Source organism: Umbelopsis ramanniana, assembly GCF_025399195.1.
Source record: "Umbelopsis ramanniana AG unplaced genomic scaffold K450scaffold_59, whole genome shotgun sequence".
Lineage (NCBI taxonomy): Eukaryota > Fungi > Mucoromycota > Umbelopsidomycetes > Umbelopsidales > Umbelopsidaceae > Umbelopsis > Umbelopsis ramanniana.
Window position 1 is genome coordinate 123,604 of NW_026252145.1, and position 22,732 is coordinate 146,335.

At 44.2% G+C, this 22,732-nt stretch overlaps 14 protein-coding genes across 14 annotated transcripts; 7 read left to right on the plus strand and 7 right to left on the minus strand.

The window, feature by feature from the left end:
- Positions 1-174: 174 nt before the first annotated feature.
- K450DRAFT_255487 (uncharacterized protein) lies at positions 175-1,213 on the minus strand. The gene is made up of 2 exons (XM_051591352.1): positions 598-1,213; positions 175-536 (listed from the first exon to the last, which is right to left on the minus strand). The coding sequence occupies exons 1-2, from the start codon at positions 948-950 to the stop codon at positions 368-370; spliced, it is 522 nt and encodes a 173-aa protein (XP_051441768.1). The 5' UTR covers positions 951-1,213; the 3' UTR covers positions 175-367.
- Positions 1,214-2,806: 1,593 nt separating this feature from the next.
- Positions 2,807-3,818, plus strand: K450DRAFT_255502 (uncharacterized protein). Its single transcript, XM_051591353.1, has 3 exons — positions 2,807-3,311; positions 3,379-3,488; positions 3,552-3,818. The coding sequence occupies exons 1-3, from the start codon at positions 3,104-3,106 to the stop codon at positions 3,717-3,719; spliced, it is 486 nt and encodes a 161-aa protein (XP_051441769.1). The 5' UTR covers positions 2,807-3,103; the 3' UTR covers positions 3,720-3,818.
- A 451-nt stretch (positions 3,819-4,269) lies between these two features.
- K450DRAFT_255509 (uncharacterized protein) lies at positions 4,270-5,372 on the plus strand. The gene is made up of 5 exons (XM_051591354.1): positions 4,270-4,406; positions 4,470-4,641; positions 4,706-4,864; positions 4,928-4,947; positions 5,011-5,372. Exons 1-5 carry the CDS (start codon positions 4,296-4,298, stop codon positions 5,215-5,217), a joined length of 669 nt encoding a protein of 222 aa, XP_051441770.1. The 5' UTR covers positions 4,270-4,295; the 3' UTR covers positions 5,218-5,372.
- A 1-nt stretch (position 5,373) lies between these two features.
- Positions 5,374-8,014, minus strand: K450DRAFT_255513 (uncharacterized protein). The gene is made up of 9 exons (XM_051591355.1): positions 7,685-8,014; positions 7,527-7,623; positions 7,228-7,467; positions 6,774-7,165; positions 6,558-6,715; positions 6,319-6,492; positions 6,020-6,260; positions 5,805-5,962; positions 5,374-5,728 (listed from the first exon to the last, which is right to left on the minus strand). The coding sequence occupies exons 1-9, from the start codon at positions 7,823-7,825 to the stop codon at positions 5,659-5,661; spliced, it is 1,671 nt and encodes a 556-aa protein (XP_051441771.1). The 5' UTR covers positions 7,826-8,014; the 3' UTR covers positions 5,374-5,658.
- On the plus strand, positions 7,740-9,601 carry K450DRAFT_255527 (uncharacterized protein). The gene is made up of 5 exons (XM_051591356.1): positions 7,740-8,025; positions 8,540-8,610; positions 8,696-8,755; positions 8,823-9,057; positions 9,169-9,601. Exons 1-5 carry the CDS (start codon positions 7,957-7,959, stop codon positions 9,412-9,414), a joined length of 681 nt encoding a protein of 226 aa, XP_051441772.1. The 5' UTR covers positions 7,740-7,956; the 3' UTR covers positions 9,415-9,601.
- A 122-nt stretch (positions 9,602-9,723) lies between these two features.
- Positions 9,724-11,123, plus strand: K450DRAFT_255544 (uncharacterized protein). The gene has a single exon (XM_051591357.1). The coding sequence runs from the start codon at positions 9,776-9,778 to the stop codon at positions 11,015-11,017; it is 1,242 nt and encodes a 413-aa protein (XP_051441773.1). The 5' UTR covers positions 9,724-9,775; the 3' UTR covers positions 11,018-11,123.
- Positions 11,124-11,647: 524 nt separating this feature from the next.
- K450DRAFT_255548 (uncharacterized protein) lies at positions 11,648-12,864 on the plus strand. Its single transcript, XM_051591358.1, has one exon. It carries the CDS (start codon positions 11,904-11,906, stop codon positions 12,756-12,758), a length of 855 nt encoding a protein of 284 aa, XP_051441774.1. The 5' UTR covers positions 11,648-11,903; the 3' UTR covers positions 12,759-12,864.
- A 482-nt stretch (positions 12,865-13,346) lies between these two features.
- Positions 13,347-14,389, minus strand: K450DRAFT_255550 (uncharacterized protein). The gene has a single exon (XM_051591359.1). The coding sequence runs from the start codon at positions 14,320-14,322 to the stop codon at positions 13,477-13,479; it is 846 nt and encodes a 281-aa protein (XP_051441775.1). The 5' UTR covers positions 14,323-14,389; the 3' UTR covers positions 13,347-13,476.
- A 451-nt stretch (positions 14,390-14,840) lies between these two features.
- Positions 14,841-15,295, minus strand: K450DRAFT_255551 (uncharacterized protein; the record flags this gene model as incomplete). Its single annotated transcript, XM_051591360.1, has 1 exon — positions 14,841-15,295. A coding segment is annotated over exon 1 (157 nt), but the record flags the coding sequence as incomplete, so codon positions are not given.
- Positions 15,296-15,872: 577 nt separating this feature from the next.
- Positions 15,873-16,483, minus strand: K450DRAFT_255552 (uncharacterized protein; the record flags this gene model as incomplete). Its single annotated transcript, XM_051591361.1, has 3 exons — positions 15,873-16,103; positions 16,161-16,325; positions 16,354-16,483. Coding segments are annotated over 2 exons (282 nt in total), but the record flags the coding sequence as incomplete, so codon positions are not given.
- A 2,936-nt stretch (positions 16,484-19,419) lies between these two features.
- Positions 19,420-20,102, minus strand: K450DRAFT_255555 (uncharacterized protein). The gene is made up of 2 exons (XM_051591362.1): positions 19,932-20,102; positions 19,420-19,874 (listed from the first exon to the last, which is right to left on the minus strand). The coding sequence occupies exons 1-2, from the start codon at positions 20,070-20,072 to the stop codon at positions 19,671-19,673; spliced, it is 345 nt and encodes a 114-aa protein (XP_051441778.1). The 5' UTR covers positions 20,073-20,102; the 3' UTR covers positions 19,420-19,670.
- A 600-nt stretch (positions 20,103-20,702) lies between these two features.
- K450DRAFT_255564 (uncharacterized protein) lies at positions 20,703-21,280 on the plus strand (the record flags this gene model as incomplete). The annotated part of the gene is made up of 3 exons (XM_051591364.1): positions 20,703-20,711; positions 20,778-20,879; positions 20,908-21,280. The coding sequence occupies 3 exons, from the start codon at positions 20,703-20,705 to the stop codon at positions 21,094-21,096; spliced, it is 300 nt and encodes a 99-aa protein (XP_051441779.1). The 3' UTR covers positions 21,097-21,280.
- K450DRAFT_255563 (uncharacterized protein) lies at positions 20,760-21,583 on the plus strand. The gene is made up of 2 exons (XM_051591363.1): positions 20,760-21,025; positions 21,093-21,583. The coding sequence occupies exon 2, from the start codon at positions 21,167-21,169 to the stop codon at positions 21,365-21,367; it is 201 nt and encodes a 66-aa protein (XP_051441780.1). The 5' UTR covers positions 20,760-21,025; positions 21,093-21,166; the 3' UTR covers positions 21,368-21,583.
- K450DRAFT_255584 (uncharacterized protein) lies at positions 21,547-22,499 on the minus strand (the record flags this gene model as incomplete). Its single annotated transcript, XM_051591365.1, has 4 exons — positions 21,547-21,678; positions 21,941-22,055; positions 22,120-22,248; positions 22,399-22,499. Coding segments are annotated over 4 exons (477 nt in total), but the record flags the coding sequence as incomplete, so codon positions are not given.
- Between the last annotated feature and the right edge of the window lie 233 nt (positions 22,500-22,732).

Sequence of the window (22,732 nt, forward strand, 5' to 3'; positions counted from 1 at the left end):
TGAAAGACGTTGTTCAATGGAACTTTTTTAACATCGAAAGTCACGCATTAAACCAGCTTCGGTTGCGCTGATATTAACGACAACAACGCTTGCTTTCACTGACCTGTCTGGGAGAGACATGTATGTTTCAGTCAGCTTTCTACACCATAGTAGGAGAGATATATTTTCTCAGGCTTGCTTGTGGAGTTGTAATCAGTAACAAGATCTTGCAGCCATTTCACTGTTTGCAGCAAGACAGTGTTGAAGGCGCCGACGTAATTTTTATTATTGACAAAAATGATGTATATAATACATTAAACGATACTGGCAAAAAAGTAACATCAGCATATTAACAAAGTAGATTTACACCACCGCACAGGCGTTATTCCTACGAACTCGAACAAATCCACCAGAAGAATCGACGTGAGGTATCTGGGGATGGTCTATTCTCTGCTCGAGGAATAGTGGACAAATCAAAATTGCAACAGGGGCAGTTGGTCGTAGTATTTTCTCGCAAAAGCCAGCTGTCTATACATTCTTGGTGGAAATAATGGGTGCTAGAATAGCGAGATTACTACTACAGCAACTAAAAAAAATGGGTACATGAACAACACTTACCAGGGTAAGACTCTAATTTTAGAGTCACCGTCCTCGTATTGATCGAGGCAAATTGGGCAAAGATCGATACTGGATGCCATCGAACGAGTGTCAAAGGGTTTTTCAGCTTTTATCTCTTGATTTTCAGGTGGTGCTTCTGAGATAGTGTCTCCCAGTATGGGATTGGCCCGGGCCGATACATGGGCTATTTCAGGATAGGTTAAGCTAGGGCATATTTCGACAACACAGCAGTCTTTATCGTTATGATTATGAACGGAGGGCGGTTTGAGGTGGGACTTTTTGTTTTCAGAGTGAAACGTTTGTATGGCAAATTCGTTGAGTAGGTCTGGGTCGATGGATCGGCGTCGGATCATGGGGTGTGCGCTTGAAGAAGCAAGGTCTCTCGGTATGGAATCATTTGCGGAAGACAAAGAGTTTCTGCGATGACGATGGCGATATTGAGGTCGGATTATACATAATATGAGGAGCTATAGGAGTCGTTGAGTTTAATGCAGGCAAGAGTTAAGTTGATGTCCTACTACTTACATAGGTTAAAAAAATGGCGACCAAGATTACAACCACGACTGCAGGAGCTAAAACTGTTAGATACGAGAGTACTAGGAGAAAGTTTAGGATGTCAGCACTCACTGTAAACTAGAAATCCATTGTTGGATGTGGTCAATACGGCAGGTTGAGAATCGTCCGTGTTCATTGGTTGCGTATTTATGTTGGACAACTCATCCTGTATAGGGGCAGCAAAAATAAAGATTATGTTATTGTATTCTCCAGAGAAGTAGTATCGAGAAAGAATGAAGCGAAGGGCAACCTTTTAAGGGCTAGGTATCAAAAATTTTCTTTTGCATAAAGTCAGGTGAATGGGTGTTTCAAAGTGGTGGAGGTAGCCGCCGGCCTTGGCAAGAAGAAGCTTTCATAGTGGCTTGTGTTTGGGTGAAGTCGTCAAAAACGTAGCTTTTATTCCAATGTGGCACTCTCGTAGCAAGAGGTGAACTGGGACGTTAAGAGCTAGTTTGGAGGGAGATAGCTTGCGTGGAAAAATTTACCCTGCAAAGGCGACTGGCACTCAATTTTTTGAGATGTTTGCCCGCCATTTTTGGTCATCGGACAACAGACTTCTGCGACCTCGTCTCTGTGCACAGAATCAAAAAAATATGTCAGGCAGAAAGAAGGTTCTCTTGAAGGTTTGTTTAATCATCAGTCTCATCAATGTATTCCTATTACGACATTGCTAAACTCTTGCATGCTACAGGTGATCATCCTTGGCGATAGTGGGTAAGTTTAGACGGCGTTTAGGCATTGGTGCATCGGGAAACGACTGAGCGCTCTTGAGAAAATCCGCTTGCAAGAGATTGGTATCCTTGGAAATGCGTCATCAAGGCTAGTCGTTAAATGCTCGAACTCGAGACTGGTCACGGCTTGGCCAGTCTATGCTTTTACCCCGTACACTAACTCTTCCAATATAGTGTTGGTAAAACATCGTTGATGAACCAGTATGTCAACAAAAAGTTCTCCGGACAATATAAAGCAACCATCGGTAATTTTTTTGCTCTGAACACTGATACAAAAAGGGTTGATGTTGACTTTTTTTTGGGCATTGCAGGCGCAGACTTTTTAACCAAGGAAGTTATGGTGGGAGATAAGCTTGTGACCATGCAAGTAAGTAGTCGCTTAGGCTTCAAGTCGAAACTTAAATGAATATACATCAACGATCTCAATTTCCTTGACTGCAGATCTGGGATACCGCCGGACAGGAGAGATTTCAGTCACTTGGCGTAGCATTTTATCGTGGAGCCGACTGCTGTGTGCTCGTATACGATGTAAACAATACCAAGAGCTTCGACTCATTGAACAACTGGCACGATGAATTCCTTGTCCAAGCATCACCCCGCGACCCCGACAACTTTCCTTTTGTTGTACTAGGCAACAAGATTGATCTTGAAGAGAGCAAGAGAACAGTGAGTCTCTTTTAAGATTATTATTGGTTACAAGTTCTTTCGGCCACTAATTTCCATGACAGATTTCACAGAAGCGTGCCATGGCTTTCTGCCAATCCAGAGGAAATTGCCCTTACTTTGAAACGTCTGCTAAAGAAGCTATCAATGTTGAACAAGCGTTCCAGACCATTGCTGAAAATGCCTTGGCTCAAGAAACTGATGTCGAATTGTACAGGTACGTCTGGTGTCGTAAGTGGAGAAAACGACCCATATGATTCTAACTCGTTTCATTCCTTTCGCGGTGTAGTGACCTAAACGATCCTATTCGTATCGATAACGATAGCTCTAAAGACTTTGGCGGATGTGCCTGCTAAATTCAAATAATAATTCGCTTTTCAATTCATGGGGTTCGATTTGGTGGTATTACCATTTAAGGAAATTCGTTTCATCATTATGCTGTGATGTAAAGATGACATTAGAGAGAATAAACATGGAGAAGAAACCAGATGTATAAATAGGGGACCTAAAACAGCACTGTTGAAAGGAAATTATCAAACAAAACATCTTATTCAAACATGTCTTCACAACAAAACCAGAACACTGAACCCACCAAGCTCGGATCCTATGTTACCCATGGTACCGGTGTTGTTCAAGAAACCGTTGGCAATCTCGTTGGCAACGAAGCCTTGAAGCAACAAGGAACTGCCAACATTCAACAGGCCAAGGCTGATTTCGATCAAGCACATCAAGCTGCTCAGTCTGCTGCTCCCAACAAGACCTCCGGTAAGGATTTCCCATCCAAAATGCCTGTACCTTTTGTAACGTTTATACTAATGTGTGTATGATATAGGCAACGTCAACTCCATCATTGGTGGTGTTAAGGAAGAAGTTGGCAGAACTGTTGGAAATGCCAACTTGACCCAAGCTGGCTCTGAGCAACGCAACGACGGCAATGCTGAGGTAAGCACATGTTTTTGACGACAGCGTTATAGAAAGTGTCATTGACTCATCCCATTTCATTAGTACAATGCTGCCAAGGCCGAGCGCGTCATTGATGGTGCCAAGGACAAGGTTACCGGAAATGTTCAAAGCGGTGTCAATGCTGCTCTTGGAGACAAGGCTGCTCAAGAGCAAGCACGAGCCAAGGCTGCTCAAGGTGATGCTACCATGCAACACAACAAGCTTGGTTAAATTATTCGCTTAAGCGAGCTATCCACCAGCATCTAGTTAATGTATATATGATTATTTTATAAAAAGATTTAGCCTTTTGTAAATTGAAAAGTTGAGGTATTGTGCCTTTTGTTTGAGAGTTGGTGTATTGCGAGTGTGAGACTACCTAGCGCTACAGTAAAGTTGTACTGGCACTAGAGGAAGGCTGAACAACAGATAGCATGCGAACGCTATGGCCTCTAGCATTATGCCCTTATTTCACAGGCACCCAATGAAATATTACTTTGAGACTTGCCCAAATACAGCTGCCCGTAACATTTGGACTTCCTCCCCCGCAAACCATTTACAGTTCTGACCCTCGCATAACGTCGCAAATACAGTAGCGTGTAGTAGTGGCTCGAGTAGAGGCATCGCTGCATATAACTTGCTTTTTCCCCTTGCTTTTTCCTGCTTTTTTTTTTTGAAAGGCAGAGACATGCCATTTTCCGACGGGCCATGCTGAGTAAAAGTTGCGTCATCACACAGGCAAGCATTAAAATCATCTCGACATCATGCCAAACGGGTGTCAAATAACGCTTTTTGCCTTTTCAACATCAAATGCTGTCCATTGCTGCCCGTTCCATTAGATCTTCCGGTTTCAAGACCGTTGCTCCTTTGACTGCCATCCGCACCAAGGTCACTCTTCCCGATCTTCCTTATGGATACCAGGTAGAGTACAGGTTTCAACACCTCCCGCATAAATACCAATATCTAAGCTTACCCTTCATGTAGGCCCTTGAGCCCTATATCAATGGAGATATCATGGAGATTCACCACAGCAAGCACCACCAAACCTATGTCAACAACTATAACGCTGCTGAAGAGAAATTGGGAAGTGCTTTCCAAGCCAATGATCTCACTCAACAATTGACTCTCCAAAACGCACTCAAGTTCAACGGTGGAGGTAAAAAGGCTCGAGATGTGTGGGCGTACTGAAAAACCAAGATATTGACGAGGTTTTACCACAGGTCATATCAATCATAGTTTGTTCTGGCAAAACCTTGCTCCCAAGAGCGAAGGTGGCGGTGAACTTCCCAAGGGTTCCCTTCTCAGTGCCATTCAAAAGGAGTGGGGTTCCTTTGAAAGCTTTGTCGGTCAATTCAACACTGCTGCAGCTGGTGTTCAAGGTAACAGTATCGCGCGGTTTGGAATGAGCCAGAGATGTGACTAATTATGTTGTTTATTTTCAGGTTCCGGCTGGGCATGGTTGGTAAGTTTTTCAAAATGGCATTGACGGTTGTGTTTTTTGAGCAATGTATTCATCGTGTCGTAGGGTTACAACAAGGCTGCTAAGCGTCTAGAGATTGCCAGCACCCAGAACCAAGATCCTCTTCTTCACCTTGTTCCTCTTCTCGGTGTTGATGTCTGGGAACACGCCTACTATCTTCAATACAAGAATGCTCGTCCCGAGTACTTGAAGGCTATCTGGGAGGTAATCAACTGGAAGACTGTTGCCGAGCGTTTCGCCAAGGCTCAGTAAGTCATGGCAGTAAGCCTTGGTTACCAACGAAATGAGTTGGTTGCATTCATCCATCCATTATAAAAATCATGTTTAGCTTTTAAAGAAACGGTACAGAGCATTGTTATGAGAGTAAATGTGGTTCCATAGTGGTGTTAACGCAATTGAGATCAAAAAGATGCAAAGGCCGTTGGTGTTGGCAAGTCCAAATGAAGACATTCACATTTATAGATCATATTTATGTGATAACAACATGTTCGTGCTAATCGCGGAAATTGCTTGTGATAACAACACATAACATGCTGGTAGTAACAACACAGAACAGCGCTTGTGTTAATCGCAGAAAATGGAGGTGTAGAGATCAAAAATGTAGGGGGCCCACAAAGCATAAATATGGCCTCACAGAAAAAAGACCTGAAAAGAAATTGAAAGACCTGAAAGTCTTGCAGTCCAGCCGCTGGTTTACATGCTATGACCGTAGCGCTCTTCAATATTTGGCTTCATGGATATCGAAGCAATAGAAGACATTTTCCTGCAAAGAAGGAGTCAAATTACGATTGGTTTTGACTGTTGCCGCTATGCCATGGACTGCTGGCCCAAAGACTTACCTCTTCAATTCATCGGTAATGGCGGCAAGATCAAGTCCAAGGTACCCGGAGATGAAATCACCAATATCAGTGTTTTCATGGGTACCTCGAAGCTTATCGCTTTCGGGACCATAAGCATACAAGTTCACGTCAACAGCCGTGTGACCGTGGGTTGTCCACTAGAGCGGAATGAGTAAAAGTTGGAAGGGAATGACGACATTGGTGAATTGACTTACCCCAATTAGAGCACGAACACTGACCATGTTGGAAAGGTGTTCTTCAATATTGGATGATGTCAGGTTGTTCTCTTGCCATTTTTCAAGGTAGGCAATTTCGTCGTGTGTGGCATCCGTGATACCCAAGCTGTCCTTGATGATATAATCCTTGACATAGTCAGGCTTAAAGGACTTTTGCGCCATCAATTGACGGGCCAATAATTCAGCGGATCGCTTGACGCGCTTAATGACAGCTGGTTCCCTACGGCGGCGTTAATAGAGGCGGGAGGGGGTGACGACAATGGGAAAGGTGCGCTTACCACTTGTATTCGGGATAATCTGGAGTTGTTTGACGACCCAATGTGAAACCACCAGTCTCGTGATCGCTAGTGGAAACAACGACGGTACCAGGGTTAGCATCTACAAAGTCCTTGACCACCTGAATGGTATCTTGGTAAGCGAGAATTTCTTGGAGATGAGCGGCAGGGTCGTTACTGTTTACAGGGGAGTGAGGATCAATGTAAATAATGAAAAAAAGTGACTGGAAAAGGAATCTCACGTGTGAGCAGCCATGTCAATGCGACTTCCTTCAATCAACAAGAAAAATCCAGTGCCTTGGTTTTTGGATGCCTTGGATAGGATGCCAAGTGCTTTGGAGCTCATTTCGGCCAAAGAAGGTTCAATGGCGGGATCGCGATCAATGTTGTACGACATGTGCTACGGGCTCCCTGTCAGTAAAAGATACAAGGTCCTGGCATCATGCACTTGGACTTACACTGGGAGTATACAGGCCCATAAGAGGGAGTTCTGATTCATCGGTTAATGCGTCAAATGCCTGGCGTGTGTCCAATACGGTCTTCCAGCCATATGTTGTCTTGGCTTCCGTCAGCAAGTCTCGAGTGTCGAGTCTGCAGCCTCCTTCAGATTGGTTGGTCAAAAACTGGCATCGGCCGCCTCCAAACATCAAATCAACGGTTCGACCAAGCGGGTTTTCTCCAATCTGTTGTAGCGCAATGTCGTTTTCCCAATCTCTCCAAGCAACGTGTGCCGAGAAAGCAGCCGGTGTGGCATGTGTCACTCGGGAGGTGACAACCAGACCGGTCAACATATTCTGGTGAATTTTGGCAGATTCCAAAACCGTTCCACAAGGATTTTCCTCCGGATCAACTGAAAAGAAACGAATGAGTCGAGACACTGATGCTGCAAGGGAAATCGCATTTCAAACTTACCACCAATGGCGCCGTTGTAAGACTTTAAGCCGCATGAGAATGCGGTAGCACCGGCTGCACTGTCCGTGACCAAACTGGATGAACTTTGTGTACGACTTTGGCCAACATGGATGGAGTCGAGTGGGAGGATGGATTTGTAATCCAAGTCGTTATCCCAGGCATGATATTGTCTAGCAAATGTTTCCGAAGCAGGGCCAAATCCGTCAGAGACCATCATGATAACGTTTCGTGGATGTGCAGCTGTGGTAGTGGTCAGCAGGTGTGGGTGGTGGAGGAGTTTGATTCTGCGATACTTTTACCTGGAGCAGTCCAATAATATACACTAGCTACAGTGATAGCGGCAACAGCAATAACGCCTAGTGCGGTAGACAAGACAATTTTTGTTCGCTTGCTAGCCTGTTTCCTGAATGGGTCAGCACAACCCAGCAGCCGTTAGGGAATTTACACCAAGGTTTACCTTTCTATGGCCGTTTGGAATTTGTTGACCCTCGGGGTCGGAAGGAATGGCATCGTAGGATGCCTGGTTATTCCTAATGGGAGTGGTAGACATTGGAGTAGAATAAGAAAGCTTGAGGGGAGTGGGGTTAGGCGCGCTCATTCATTGTCTGGGTGGCCAGGATCCGAGTCACGTGACCTTTGTTTTGCGCGTTGGGTTCGAACTCCACTAGCAAATAGTGAAAGGAAAATTTTTTGTAGGCTCTTCCTGTTCTATCCAATATCCAATCGCGAATGTCTACTTTCTCCAAGAATTTGTTTGATCTTCTCGGCGACGGTGACAACGAAGCTCCAGCTGCTCCCGCTCCTGCTGCTGCCAAGCCCGTTACCCCTGCTCCTGCTGTGAAGGAACAGGCTGCTGCTCGTCCCAAGTCTGAAAAGGCCAAGCGTGGTGGAAAATCTGACGGTAGGCAAACATTTCATCTCGATTACCCATCCAGCCGGCGTCCACCCAACAAAGCATTTTACCCAACAAAGCGTTTCACCTCAACGCAAAGCATCTCACCCATTCAACCAAAGTGGTGATCCACAACCACTGCTGCTGTATCGCTCGATTGTATCGCTCGCTCGTCGTACTGCTCGCTCGTTCGTACTGCTCGATTGCACAATGTATTGTCGACAACGTTGTGTTATGATTTCTAATGTCGCAACCTTTCCTGACAAACGTTACTGCCCACGATGCCTCGTCGACTATTTTGACCAACATCTTTTTTTTTTGTGGGCGGCTGTCTGAGTCGCAAGCCACAGAAATTTCATCCTTCAAACCATCGATTCTAATTCTTTTTTTATTGTAGCTCCCCGTGGACGTCGCTCTGAGAATGGTCCTCGTCGTGAGGGAGGTAGAGCTCCCCGCCGCCCATTCGATCGCCACAGCGCTACTGGCCTTGTGTAAGTAATAGATCTGCTATATTTTATGCCCCATTGGCAATTTTAAACATATTTGCGCATTCACTAATGTTACCTTCTTTTCTAGCGATAGCGAAAAGAAGGTCGAACAAAGCTGGGGCCATGCTGAATCTGCCGAGGCCGAAGCGTAAGTATTACTACCGCTGCCCATAGATCCCTAGCGACCACTAAGTCCCTCTCCCATCCCTTTCTAGTGCTACCGATTCCTTGAAGCCCAAGGATCCCGCTGCTGCTGATACCGAAGAGGCTGTTGCTGAGGAAGAACCCGAGGAGCAGACCAAGACCCTTGAAGAGTACTTGGCCTCCAAGAAGGCTGCTGCCGCTGCTCTCCCCGAGGCCCGCAAGCCCAACGAAGGTGCTGACGACTCCAAGTGGAAGGATGCCGTTGCTCTTGAGAAGCCCGAAGAGGAAGATTTCTTCGGTGGCAAGGTATGTTTTTGGCCGTTAAAAAAAAAAAAAAACAAACTTGTTTCTGGCTGGCCAGAAAATTTTTCCAAGCCGCCCTTCACCATAACATTAACACCTAATTTTCTCCTACAGGGACTCTCCCTCAAGCAAAAGAACAAGACCAAGAAGGAAAAGGTCCACGTTGAGATCGAACAACGTTTCGTTGAAGAGAACAGCAAGCGCGGTGGTTTCCGCGGTGAGCGTGGTGGCCGTGGTGCCAGCCGAGGAGGTCAACGTGGTGGCCAACAGCGCGGTGGCCGTGGTGGCCGTCGTGGTGGCCGTCAATCTGCTTCCGTTAACCTTGACGATGCTACTGCATTCCCCACTCTCGGTGCTTAAGTACATCGAATAACCCCAGATACTGCAAGGACCTTCCCCCTCTCAAAAAGAAGAAAAAAACACAAGCCACTAAAGCACTTACTGTAGAGAACGGGTTGGAGATTGGATTCACCTTTTTGTCGCCAAAAATAAAAAAACGAAAATCTACTTTTTGATCATAATTACTTTTTCTTTGCTCAGCATCATGTGGGTCCAGACATCATATAAATATCGCATAGAAAAAAAGGTCCTGTAACACTTTGCAATTTAAGGCATGCCCTCTTATTGGCTAGAGCCCGATATTGGCTGCCAAACATTACAAAAAGCAATTTCGGCTCAGGATTTTATTTTCTTCCTTCCTTTCCTCTCCGTTATTCCTTGCATGGTTGATACCAGCTTTCGATTTCTATCACAACAGTCTGCAGCCAAGCGACGGAACAGGAAAGGCTTGTCATTAGCCGTGCCTGCGACGCGACCTCACCAGCATAGTATACCCGCACCTTCTTCCGCCGCCTTAATCCATAATGATTCTTCTACACCTACCGATAATGGGCCCGATAAGCCATATAAACAAGGTCCCATTCGTATCTTACCCTACTTGTACCTTGGTGACGAAAATAATGCAAACGACATGGCCGGTTTGAAGTATCTACATATTGGGTATATCTTGAACGTCGCCAAGGAAGTCAATCATCCAAGCGAACATGATTTTAGCATGAGTGATATCTCTGAGGATGATGGAGGTGCATCATCGCCTTGTTTATCTATATCATCGTCGGCTAGTTCAGCGTCCAGTATCAACACCTTATCGTCATCGTTTTCCTTTCATTCAGAATCGGTCACTATGGACGCTTTCCACGCTTCACCACCCGATGACCTCGGTGCCCACAGTCCTTTTAGTCCAACCAGAGGGGTCAAACCTACACCGCGTGGAATACGAATGCTCCGTTTTCGACCGTCCAACGTTTCATTTACATCCGCCATGAGGGCCACGGCTCATCGACAAAGCAGTATGAAGCGGCCATCGTCGTCAGATATGAAGGGTCGTCGAAAACGCCACGTCGGCCAAAATGATGTTGCACAAAATGAAGACGGGACTCCATTTCAGCAAATAAAGTACAAAAAGTTTGCCTGGACTCACAACCATGAAAATTTAGCCACCGAACTTGCACCAGCTCTTCAAGTCATCGATCGTGCACGAGCTGCAAAACGAGCTATTCTGGTTCATTGTCAATGTGGAGTAGCCCGTTCAGCTTCCCTGGTCATTGCTTATGTCATGCATGCCTTCAAGATGTCCCTCGACCAAGCTTATGATTTTGTCAAGGCAAAGTCAACGTCTATCAGTCCTAATATGTATCTCATGTTTCAATTGCGAGATTTTGAAACTCATCAAGGCTTGGGATTAGACCACAGATCCACCACCCCTCCTTTGCGAAAGTGCACTAGTATGCAGTTCACCGATGTTCATCACGCCTTCAATGCTCTGGTCAAACTCGACTATCCCTCACCTCCAGCCACCGAATCCATCATGCTAAGTAGAAGAAGTCTGGATGACAGCTTTTACCACTCCCACTCCTTTAGATCTGAATCGCCTTTTAACAACAATCTCCCCATGTATCTGTGACCGGAACACCAAGAAAGCAATCTATACTCAGTGCTGGGCAACTGACAAAAAAGAAATTGTATTCTTCGTCGTTCTCTCGGCCCATCCTATCCTACGGAAACCCACCCCCTCCATCCACAGCTCCCCTTCTTTTTTTTTTCTTCATGTTACAACTTTCTGCATACCTTTTTTCTTTGTAAATAGTGTCATCGTCCCATTTTTTTGCGTCCAATTTACAGTGAAAGGTGATTGATTACCAAGGTGATCTTCATCAAACTGCGATAAAGACGGGTTTTCAAATTTGATTCAACTGCCTTGCTTTGCCTTGCGTCGCTGTCTGCACATAGTACGGCATGGTTGCACACTGGGATAATTTTTTTATTTTTGGATGACATCAAACAGAGGGTCGCGTGCACTGGAAAGACCCATCATGACTTCCTCCCTTCCTTTCCCCTTGTCCAAGAAGCTCGTCTTTTCTTTCCACTCGCTACACTGCACTCCATCCTACTTTCATATTGCATATAAATTCCGTGTTGTTCTGTCAAAGTCTCGATAGCCAACAGAAGATTGAGAAGGAGGTCTGCATTAAATTGCGTTTTCAACTGTATTTTGTCTGTCGCAGCTTACCATTCTCTCTCCAGCCGGCATTTAAAGATACATCAAAATCAGCTTTTGGGACACGCTTCTCTCCTTCATCCTCTTCACTATTTTGCAAGTCTGCCATCAAGGAGACTCCCATTGTATTTATCGAGTTCACTACCCCTTTATCCTCCTTGACGTCCTTATAAAAAAATTCGCATACTCAACTTCATCGGTATCCGTCCCTTCTTTGAACGTTAAAAAAAAGCTACCTACGTACGCCCTCAGCTAAGCCAGCTACGACCGTCTTTCACTAGCATCCACCATCATGTCTCCTAGCCTCGTTGCCGAGAATAATAGTCAAGGGCAGATGTTTGGAATGTCTCAAACATCGCCTACGAGGCGAAGTGCCAACACTTCTCATATCAACTGGAACAGGCTTCAAACTGCTGCAGTACCGAACACAGCTATCCCGGAATTACGAAGGTCACCTGCCTATCAGTTGACATCTATAAGCACTCAGCCAACGCTGGTCAATGCGTTGAATGGATCATCCAACTTGAAACGAAGCGCCGCCACGCCGATTGTCGACACCAAAGCGAAACCATCCAAAACCACGGCTGTTCATTCCGTTGGCCCACAGCACCCTTTTGTCAGGTACACAGATGCTATATCGCAACGACTTGTACTACACCATCCCGATGCGGTTGAGTTTTGGGCACGCTGCCCACTATGCCACTGTTTAATTTGCTGCGTAGACCAGAAAACAAGTTGTTATCGGTCAGATGCTGTCGAGAAACATGTCGAGGTTTTGCACGCAGAAAAGGTTTGGATCACGTCAAGCCAGGTGAACGCCGAATACATGTGGGGCGCCTCCAATCCAATCAGCGGAGGCTTTGACCAGTTAGATATGTTTGTCGATGATGCCAAGGAAGCGCCGGACCGGAAGCCGCAAGCTACTGACAAGGAGTCATCACCGTCCACCGACCCTGTGGAAAGAGATGTGCTCCGTGCCCTGGCTTTAGAAGCCAAAACTCAATTTCAATTCTCCACCTCACAAGATATACAACCTTCCCATGTTCACAAGCGGCGGCGAACCATCGTTCCACAATGCGTTGCTGGTTCAACGGCTCACGCTCGAACGAAATGTACACAGACCTGTTATTTGAAGATGATTGGTTGAACGTCCATGTAAAAATGCCTGATATCTCCATGTGGATACATCTCATATACTATGTTTTCTCGTAATAAATAGATATCAAAAGCAGGGTGCGTTAGGTTATCGCAGCCTTGAAACAAACTTGTCTCTGGTGGTCCCTTTTTTTTAAGTCACGTCGCAAACAAACCGTTCTGGTTAAACACATTGGGGGAAACAAATAAGAGAACATATAGGGTATCAGAGAAAGAAATACATAATTTTTTTTTATTTCATTGTTACAACACGCGGCTACCTCCGCTCGAATCTAGAGATCACGAAGATGCATGTCAGTAAAGATGAATAGACATTGCAAGTACAATGGTGATGGAAATAAAAGAGATCTTCAAATCAGGGGTGTCATTTCGAATCATAAATGTTCATTTGAAGAAATTCAAACGCATATTTGCATTGGAAAACATCATCGAAGAAGGAAGCTTGAAAAGGAATAGGATAGGGCAAACTTACCAGCAACAAGAGATAGAGAGAAAAACATGGAGTGCAGGAAAATTTTTTCTTTTAATACTCTGTTGGTTTTTTTTTTTTAAAGCTCCACCTCTCAACCCAGACAAAAAGTAATATGACGGTCCAGCTGCCAAGTTTATTACATTGCAATTGATGTTTTCAAGGTTATAGACAAGGTTTTCTAAACAAAAATACCAGGGAAGAGAGAATATCAAAATGTATGTACATGGCTAAGACTGGGTCATCGGGAATCCTCATCATCGCGACCAGCTACCTGAAGACGTAGGTCGGGTTGCTCATAGTATTTTCCCCAACCCATCCATCGTTTATCCCACTGAACGTGCTTAAAGATGGCATGTTGGTACTGATGATCCGTTAAGGGCTCAGAGTAGGCACATGTTTGATGCAAGCGAGGGTGGGTAACAACGGGTTCTTCGGGAACCGGGGTAGGAATGGTGTTGAAGCAATGCAAAAGCTCCTTTCGTCGACGAGCGTGTGCCTTTTGGAATTGCTTATCTGAATTATCGACAGGGTATAGATCCCACAAGGATTCGCTATCATCGTCATCGTCTTGTTGGTTCTTTTTTCTGCGCACTAATGGCGTATCGCGAAGAACGGTTGAGGCTGCCAGCCGTGGGGTGGGAGAAGGTACATGTTGGGTCTGTTTGGCGATGGTAGCAAAGCAGTATTCGAAGGCAAGAGATTGCCTCTTTGCTAGTTCCAATTGTTCCCAATCCTCCGTATCTTCGGTTACAAGCACGTCGTCGGTCTCTTGGCTTTCAATGTAATCCCATCCGTCGGCAGTGGCTGCTGTTGTGAGAGGTGGAAAGTCTGAGCTATCGTTTAGATTGATTGGAGTCTTGATGGGCAGTGCCTCTTCAAAGTCATCTTCAGAGAGGTCCTTACAGCTGTCTTCGCAGCTGCCCTCAGAGCTATCCTCAGAGCTGTCCTCAAAGCGGTCCTCAAAGCGGTCCTCAAAGTCATCATCAAAGACCAGGTGAGTGCAGACGAGCTTTACAGGCATTAGTGAACGTAAGGTGAAAGCGGGGTATATAACAGAGATGGTTATTGAAGAACTAAAAATCATTGCTACCAGCCATTGTATTTATGTCTTGCACAAAGTCGACTGCGTGAAGTGCCGCAGTCAATTGTGGGAGGGTCGGGAGGGGTCGCAAAGTAGATACTGTACTTTTCGAAAATCATTTTTATCACGTGAAAAGTCAGGTCAGCGCTTTTATACAAATCAGGTTTGCAATCTTCTGGTACCTACCGTGTATTGATGTCGAGGTCTTTCAAACTGGCTACAAGTCCCTCTCCTCCTTGGACTAACCAGTCGGTAGCTGAGCTTCCCTTGGCCCAGTGCCTTCCTCGGCGTTCGTTGAATTCGGTCGATTGAACGGCCGTGGCCTCTCATTATTATGTGTGGCCATATATTGAAAGATATACAATATGTTTTTTGCCGCCATTACATCCCTGTTCCATACCGTGCTGCAAGAGGTACACTTGAGGACAGCATGAATTTTGGATCCGATAGCAGTAGAAGGCAAGGATCTTTCAAGTAGATTGACTAGACTTCTTTTGTGGCATTCCGCGCACACTTGCGAAGTCAAATATTCGTCGATAATGATAGTAGATACAAATACATTACGCTTGGAAAGAGACTTTAAATGTCGTAGGAGCCTTTTGGATGGCGCGGGGAGTTTTCCTCGTAGGTGTGGGGCACTTCCGTTTCCAAATGCAATTAAGTAGTGGTGTATATTGTCTTCATTATCATTATCAGTGGATGGAAGAGGTACAAAACTTGGTCTTTTCTTCACTAGAGGGTCCACCATGTGTCTATGGGACGGCTTTGGATGACTTCCATACTTGTTAGACCCAAAAGTGAGTCTTCGTCCCATTTCCTCTAGTGCCAGTTGTTGGCCTTTGTAGTTCTTAAGTTTCAAAACGCGGTAGCGTTGATCCTCGTCATAAAAAGCACAAATTTCACCAAAGCAGACCAGCCGATTTGTGATTGCCACGGTGAGTTCTCTAAAGTTGGCGGTTTTGACCGATGGCAGAGTGTCGATCAAATGTTTAATATGCTCATTCTCAGCCACCCATCTTCTTCGTTTGTTGGTTGCACGGTTGAACCCGCCAAGATCATAATATTCATGATTAGAAGTTTTGCGGATCCTGTGGCGGTTGGAGCTGCTTCCATCTACAGCAACAAAAATGTCGGTTTTTCCGGGATCAACGCCCCATACTGTAGACCTATGTTGACCGTGGAGAATCCAATTCCGATAATGAGCCGGTGTCTTTGGCTCACTATACAATAAAGGTTTCTTGAAAAACAAAAATTCTAGGTCTACACCATCTGATCGGAGACATCGGCTGCAGCATGAACGTCAGATACATATTAATATAGACAACCTATCAATGAAAAAACTCTCACCTCCACTGAATATCTTCAGTAAACAAATCCTCAAGACTTTCGAATCCAAGATGAGTAAAATCAAAACTTCGCCATACTAGCCGTTCGAACACCTCTTGCGACATGCTATGACGGTTGGTCAATCCAGCTGCCCTCAAAATTACAGGAAGTGTCGTCGCATTCAATTGAATATGACCAGCTTGCAGTGATTTTACAGGAAGCAAGGTAAACTTCCTGGATCCCTTCGGATCTGTATATTTTTGCGGGCGAAAGGTGCCCGCTTCTAGTTCTCCAATGGTCAGAGTGACAAAATCTTGTATCTGGTCTAGTTTGTCCAAAATCGCATTATGCGCTTGTCTTCTCCCAAGAACTACGTTGGTCCGTCGCTGTATTGCTGTATGCACAGCTGCTTGGGTGCTTGAATAAACGCGGTTTGGGACAAAAGTCCCAGTAAAAATCTAAACAAACGATTACTATATATCAGTCATAATACGACTATCAGATAGTTAGCATACCTCTTTTAACTTTCTAAAGATGTATCCTTTCGAAACAAAATTTTGTGGATGAGGTTCCAAGACCTGGACTTGATTTTCCAAGTAGGTTAAGGCAGTGTGCAAAAATGGCAGAAAGGCGTGCGGGGAAGCAAACAAGCTTGCCTCTGTAATCGGAGTTGGCCCAAGCTCCATAGATGCAGCACGGTCGTCAAACGTGCTGGGCAAAATTTCGTCGCTTCCGACATCTGGCCATGCCGCCTCAAGAGAGGCGGCTCGCTTGTATAAATAATTTGCGAGAGATTTTCTCTCTTTGACCGTGGCGTTGGCCGCATACCATGTGTCCGCCTCGTTGTTGAGGCGCAAAAAGAAGTAGTTCGAGCAAAACCGTTCAAAATTGTGGGCAATATGATTGGCAAAATCGGTATGGTATTGTTTTGCAATGTGTGTGACCATCTGCGAATCATAATAAAATGTTGATGCCAAAGTTGATGGCATCAACGTACAAAAATGTCGGTAGGAGTCCTTGATCCATTGGTCAGCGCCCCGACCAGCTCCAACCAGCTGTCCAAAAATATTGTAGAAAAGGTTGTGATCCAGAGGTGGGATAGGCTGCCCGGATTGAAGTCTCTGGATCACAGCAAAATTCGCAAAAAGAGAGCCAACGTGTCCAAGATTTCTTGTTCTTAATACAGCTTTCTGGATTTCTTCAACCAAAATTTCGTTGGGGCAGCCTCTCCGTAAGCTGCTCTTGATGGTGGCCTTTCTGGTGAGACCACCAGCAGCCATTTTTACGGAATTTTTGGGTTTATAGTTTGGGCATAGCTTTGAGCTTGACCTCTGGTGACCTTCTTGTCCACAGCTCGCGCATTTTGGTTCAGGCATTCCAGCTTCAGCTCTCTTTTCCTGTTGACGTCTTTTTTCTTCTGCTGATTTGGCATCCTGTTTCTCCTTCCTTCTCTTGGATTGTTCAGCCCTTTTCTGTTGAGCCTTCTCAATGGCTTTCTTCATTGATGAAGACATGGGAAGGTCTATCACAACATCAATCAATTGATATAAGATATCAGCTCATGCACAATCATCCCAGTCCGCACAAATTTCGCTTATCCTATATCCATTAATATACGTACCATCAATATCAAAAAAGCGTGGTGGAAGTTTTCTATCGGAATCGTCTATGTCAAAATCGTCCAGTGATACTGATCTACCATCTATCAAGTCTTGGTATATTTCTTGATATGTGCCAGAAGAGAGCTTTCTCCTCTTCGATGAGTGACGCATTTCTACATAAGTGAAGGATGATAAATTTGAGATAAAGAATGCAACGGTAATGAATGCAATGGTAATGAATGCAATGGTAATGAGTATCATTCATCTCTAGATCTGTAGGGTTGCAGGTACGCTTACCTTGATTTACTCCGGATGGATCTTTTATAAGATAGTGATCGATGTTAATTTTTTCTGACAGACTAATACGAGAGTATAATACTTTACCAGATGACACTAGATGAAAGGGCTTGTATATACCGGTGAAAAGTGCATGACATGACTTATTGTTTACATTAGATGAATCTAGTGGGAGTTGAAGGACAGTGGATACGATGTGCAAGACTTTAAAAGTCAGTCTTTTAGTAATGTTCAAAGTATTGCATGAATATCGGCATCTTACCATCGCCGAGTACAACTCTGTTGGAAATTGTCGGAGAGTTCGACGATGTGAATGTACGGGAAGCACGCATATACGGCTCTGGTGCATCAGAGAAAATTTGTTAGAGTTCGTATCATTCAGAAATCTTGAAATTTAAGAACGTACCAATGTTCAGTGGAGGTGATGGAGTCGCTGGGACTAGCGTATAAGGAGCTACAGGAAATAATTATTTAAGATTTTATGAAGTTGGTATTGAAACTAGAGTTGGAGGTGGCCACATACCACGCTGTTTACGATCTTCCAACCCTGCCGCAGATAATGTTGGAGGTGACGGAGTAGCTGAGGCTAACGCATGAGGAACTGCGAGAATTAATCAGTGTGTGATATATGAATCCGGTATTGAAATTAAAGCGAAAGTTGTCCACTTACCATCCTGTGTACGTTGGTTGGAAACTACTGTATATGATGTTGGGTGTAGTGGAGTCGCTGGGACTAACGTATAAGGAACTACAGGAATTAATCAGGGTGAGAACTACGAATTTGGTATTGAAATTGAAGCGGAAGCTGGCTACTTACCATCCTGTGTACGTTGGTACGACACTACTGGAGATAATGTTGGATGTGGTGGAGTCGCTGGGACTAGTGTATAGGGAACTACTACACAGCAACCAGTGTTAAGGGTTGCTGTGAATCATGTTTACGATTGATTATGATATTTACTTACTATTAGATTGCAGAGACGCATCATGGATACGTAGCGGCATATTTTCTCGATGTTGGGTGGACGAAAATTGAACATAATACAGTGATCGTTCATCCACATCTGTATCTATGGCACGTTGAAGTTGATATTAGTATTTCCAAATAGCACGTCTTTTTTTTTTTTTTTGCTATACACCCAAACAGTATGTCGATAAAGCGTAAATATCAATCGCTCATACCTTGCAGATCTTCGTACTTGGCTTTTTCCTTGCCCTTAGAGCGCACTGAGCGTGATGTACTTGGATCTCCTGCGTCAACGTATAAAGGTAAGTCAACCATTTTCGTGGACAACAATGAAATTTAGCATTTTCAACTTACCATCTGGATACAAATCTCGTTGATTGTTGTTATTGCTATGATCGAATTCACGGTTCATATTTACTTTTTGCGGCCTAACGAAAAGTAACAAACGTTTAATAAAAGGTGACCAAAGAGACATTTTTTTGACACATACTCGATTTATATAGCGAGCTTGCTAGACTGGTCACCACCCCTTTTTATCGTTACTCAAAATCAAACTATCGTGTCACATAACCTTTGTTATATGGCGTGCTATTTGCGAAAACACCAGTGGTTTGAAATACGTCTTTGTGCGGGAATGGCTTATTCGTATGGCAGATATTCACGAGAACGAATTCCTGACGTATATTACAAGTTCATTGCACACCTTACACTACTCCAACTGGCTACTCAACAAATATATGTTCTTTGCAGCACTCCACAACTGCAACAAGGTTTTACTGCAAAATGTCTTATAATACAATCTCCCTTTTTTCTCTTCACTCCTTTTTATTTGATGTCAATTAGCATGAAGCATATGATACCATTCAGACGCTTTTCAAAGTTGTCAGAAGTCTGCGCTTTCAATAATATGACCACTTCCTCTTCAGTCTAGATTTCGAACCTAGTCTGCCAAAGTACATAACGTATCTAAGAGGTAGCCAGCAATAAGATAATTGGCTCCGGTCTGACGGCTCAAGCAGGACTTTGGCATCCATTACTGGTTTTCAAAAGAAAATTGCGTTCATCAAAAGGCGATTTTGCGTCTGTTGGCGTAAGAATTCAAATCGTTATAAGTAGCCTTCACCAGCAGAAGAAAACGCATTCGTAGCGGCGAAATTTGGTTATTGCCGTGCAGATCTTGCAAACCGGCGTGGCCTTTGACCACCAATCCAGATTGCTTCGGCTATGTGGTACATGTTTTTTCCAGCATTGATGACTCGTTGCCATAGAATCTGACAGTTTTTACAGATTACAATTCCTTGGTAAATTAATCCCTCTAGAGTCGTTACCTTCTTGAGATCCCTCCGACTATGTCCATTACTCACCTTACAAAGTAAAGTTAGTGAAGTATAAATTATCTTTCGTTGACAGTCATCGTCTACCTGCGATTTATAATATACGTCAATAGGAGTCGCCAGCAACTTTCCTTCTCTTTCTTTGAGCTCTAGTGCTTTCGGCAACACCCCAACAACACTGTTCTTCTTGCCCGGAAGAATATGCACAAGGTTTTTCCTGCCGAACATGGCATCGCCACAAATTACCAAAGGAGCCTTTGATGATTCTTGGAAGGGCTCATATGTCCAATGCCTGAAACCAGGTCCTTGATTGTTGGTAGTCGTACGGATAGCAGACTCCCAACATAAAGATGGTATTATGATTTTTTTTATTCTTATCAAGTACGAAATAGATTTTTGTTGCCTAAGGCCAGTCGCCAAAGTGGGTGGAGGGATGTCGGTTTGTTTTGAAGTAGCCCTTTTCTTTCTTCTCCGTCTGCGATTCTGCGTTGACTTGCGTTTCCTGGCATTATACTTCTTGCCACCATCTAGGAAAGCGCAAGTCAAATCCTCCCTGACCCTTTGCTTGCCCTGATAGTTTTTGAAATCTTCCTTCGACTCGATGATGGCTGTAGAAGGATAGGATTGTTTCCAAGTTGTCCACAATATCGCCACTGACAGAAAATTTGCATCAGTATCTGCGGCTGAGATCAGTAGTGGCACAGACACCGCCTTTCAAAGGTTTTGCTGAAGACGACACCAACTCCGATGCAAAGTACACCCTGCTAAAGAAAGCAGCTTACGAGCATCTCGTAATTTTCAGCACCAACCAACAGCGAATGAACTCCGCAGATCAACTGTTTTCCTTTTCACTATAAAATGACAGAAGTGCGTGATAAGATTCAGCTTGTAGTCATGTCGTATTAACGCATTTGATTCACCACCTTGTTATAGAAACCACAGGAAGCGAGAATCGGCGTTGGGTGTTTCGTCATTTTAAAAGGTACCGCAACCACACCGGATAGACTGCTGATCGGTCGACGAAAAGGATCTCATGTAGCCGGCACTTACCAATTGTCTGGAGGACATCTCGAGTTTTAAAGAATCCTTTGAAGAATGTGCTATTCGTGAGGTATATGTAGAAACAGGTTTGACCCTGAGCACCGCTGAATTTGCCACGGCTACCAATGATGCGATGACAGGTGACACAATAAATTCTTGTGTAAAAGACTTTGAACAATTATTCATACGACATTCATCTCACGATAGATGAGAACAAGCACTACTGTACAATGTTCATGAAAGCAACAGTTGACCTTGAAGACATTAAGAATCTTAAATAAATGGAGCCGGAAAAATTAGATGGCGACTGGGCATGGATAACATGGAACGATCTCGCTAAAGAGGATAATCAATATCGCCCTCTGTTTTTACCTCTTCAAAATCTTCTCCTCACTTACAATATAGAAATCATCAAACTGAGGAATACTATATTCCATCTTGTCCAAATCAAAATCAAGTCCAGCTTTGCTACGTACGGCTAAGAAAAAGAATGAATAACAGTGAACATCCTGATGAGTCACAAGTACCTTTGGATATGAAATAAAGTTTATGACCGCAGCTTACCTCCAACCACACTAGAGATATCAAGATTATCTCTCTATAATTTCTTGACTTCTTCAAAGTTGCTGTACATTGCTCTCTGAGCCGACAGATCTATACTTTATTCGGCACCAAGCTCGATAATATGTTTAAGGTCCTTCTTAACTCCCGCAACACGGAAGGAGATTTTTGTATATTCACCTGCAGCCATTTTGTTCACATAAGCAACCAAGGATGTGTTTAAGCACACGCCCTAATGAATGTAACAACTTTGTCTTACCCAACCTCCATTATTGATGTTAGTAAACCGTTTCCTTAATTGAAGCCATGCTCCATATGATTGCCTACCAGGCGCAGCTGCCAAAGTCAAACCGTCAGCCATGACTTCGGGCAAAACCAAGGACCATGGAGTTACCACTTAGTTCCATTTTCAATGCCTCGCTAACATGCTCTCCACATTCGACTGAGGATGATAAAAATATAATGTCAGTATCACCACGGTATGTTGTCATTACAAGCAGTAAGGTCTTATTTGTTTTGTTACCCATAGCTGGGATGAGGTATGGGCTTACGATGTCTCTCAGCTTGATATCGCCAGCTTTGATAATAATCAATTTTGCTGCGTGGGCTCTAAAGTTCATATGCATGTGAGCTCACCAAACTACTTTTAAAAACTATGCATTTTGACACAAACTTTGATGGAAGACCGAAGATTGTTGTCGCTAGAAGGCCATCGCCGAGTTCAGTCGCTTGGGTATGAAGATCAAAGGTAAGTTTAGGAGCGATGGTGCTCATCTCACAGATAATGGTTTTCTTTTTTTGCCTTCAGGTAAATGCTTGAATAGTCACAATGAACGCGGTAAATTAACGGCAGTGCAAAGACGTCAATTAATGATTCAGGACACTTGCATGGTCGTAGCAGTCGCGGACAGCTTGAGCATTCATTAGACAAGCGAAGACGATGTTGGCTTACTGAGCGACCTCTTCAAACGTCTCTGCTACCATCACACCAGAAAGTTGTTGGGCTTTGGCTGCTGACCGATTCCACACTATAAGCGGGCTTGGATGTCCATTCTTTGTCAGTCAGTTTTGGAGGTTTTGCGTCAAAAGCAGCAGTTTTTTTTAATTCACCGCCACGGTGTCGTTGAGCGCGCCGTGCCCATGAGAAGAGCAGTATAACATAGAGGTTTTCACACTTAGGTCAATACTATAGACTGGATGCGCACTTAGAAACATCGTTGTCGTTTAGATTACTGTACGACTTATTGTATTATCCTGTAGACGAATGAACTTCTCGTGAGGTTAAA

Bases quoted from the DNA above. Each gene is read 5' to 3' on its own strand.
- K450DRAFT_255487 (XM_051591352.1), bottom strand. From the start codon at position 950: ATGATCCGACGCCGATCCATCGACCCAGACCTACTCAACGAATTTGCC. The intron at 537-597 runs GTAAGTGTTGTT...TCGCTATTCTAG, and splicing joins AAAATTAGAGTCTTACCCTG to CACCCATTATTTCCACCAAG.
- K450DRAFT_255502 (XM_051591353.1), top strand. From the start codon at position 3,104: ATGTCTTCACAACAAAACCAGAACACTGAACCCACCAAGCTCGGATCC. The intron at 3,312-3,378 runs GTAAGGATTTCC...TGTATGATATAG, and splicing joins TGCTCCCAACAAGACCTCCG to GCAACGTCAACTCCATCATT. The intron at 3,489-3,551 runs GTAAGCACATGT...CCATTTCATTAG, and splicing joins GCAACGACGGCAATGCTGAG to TACAATGCTGCCAAGGCCGA.
- K450DRAFT_255509 (XM_051591354.1), top strand. From the start codon at position 4,296: ATGCTGTCCATTGCTGCCCGTTCCATTAGATCTTCCGGTTTCAAGACC. The intron at 4,642-4,705 runs GTAAAAAGGCTC...GTTTTACCACAG, and splicing joins ACTCAAGTTCAACGGTGGAG to GTCATATCAATCATAGTTTG. The intron at 4,865-4,927 runs GTAACAGTATCG...GTTTATTTTCAG, and splicing joins TGCTGCAGCTGGTGTTCAAG to GTTCCGGCTGGGCATGGTTG.
- K450DRAFT_255513 (XM_051591355.1), bottom strand. From the start codon at position 7,825: ATGAGCGCGCCTAACCCCACTCCCCTCAAGCTTTCTTATTCTACTCCA. The intron at 6,493-6,557 runs GTGAGATTCCTT...CCCTGTAAACAG, and splicing joins ATTGACATGGCTGCTCACAC to TAACGACCCTGCCGCTCATC. The intron at 5,963-6,019 runs GTAAGTCAATTC...ATTCCGCTCTAG, and splicing joins GTGTTCGTGCTCTAATTGGG to TGGACAACCCACGGTCACAC.
- K450DRAFT_255527 (XM_051591356.1), top strand. From the start codon at position 7,957: ATGTCTACTTTCTCCAAGAATTTGTTTGATCTTCTCGGCGACGGTGAC. The intron at 8,026-8,539 runs GCTCCTGCTGCT...CGTCGCTCTGAG, and splicing joins ACGAAGCTCCAGCTGCTCCC to AATGGTCCTCGTCGTGAGGG. The intron at 8,611-8,695 runs GTAAGTAATAGA...CTTCTTTTCTAG, and splicing joins CACAGCGCTACTGGCCTTGT to CGATAGCGAAAAGAAGGTCG.
- K450DRAFT_255544 (XM_051591357.1), top strand. From the start codon at position 9,776: ATGGTTGATACCAGCTTTCGATTTCTATCACAACAGTCTGCAGCCAAG.
- K450DRAFT_255548 (XM_051591358.1), top strand. From the start codon at position 11,904: ATGTCTCCTAGCCTCGTTGCCGAGAATAATAGTCAAGGGCAGATGTTT.
- K450DRAFT_255550 (XM_051591359.1), bottom strand. From the start codon at position 14,322: ATGATTTTTAGTTCTTCAATAACCATCTCTGTTATATACCCCGCTTTC.
- K450DRAFT_255555 (XM_051591362.1), bottom strand. From the start codon at position 20,072: ATGTTCGGCAGGAAAAACCTTGTGCATATTCTTCCGGGCAAGAAGAAC. The intron at 19,875-19,931 runs GTAGACGATGAC...TTACTTTGTAAG, and splicing joins ACGTATATTATAAATCGCAG to GTGAGTAATGGACATAGTCG.
- K450DRAFT_255563 (XM_051591363.1), top strand. From the start codon at position 21,167: ATGGAGCCGGAAAAATTAGATGGCGACTGGGCATGGATAACATGGAAC.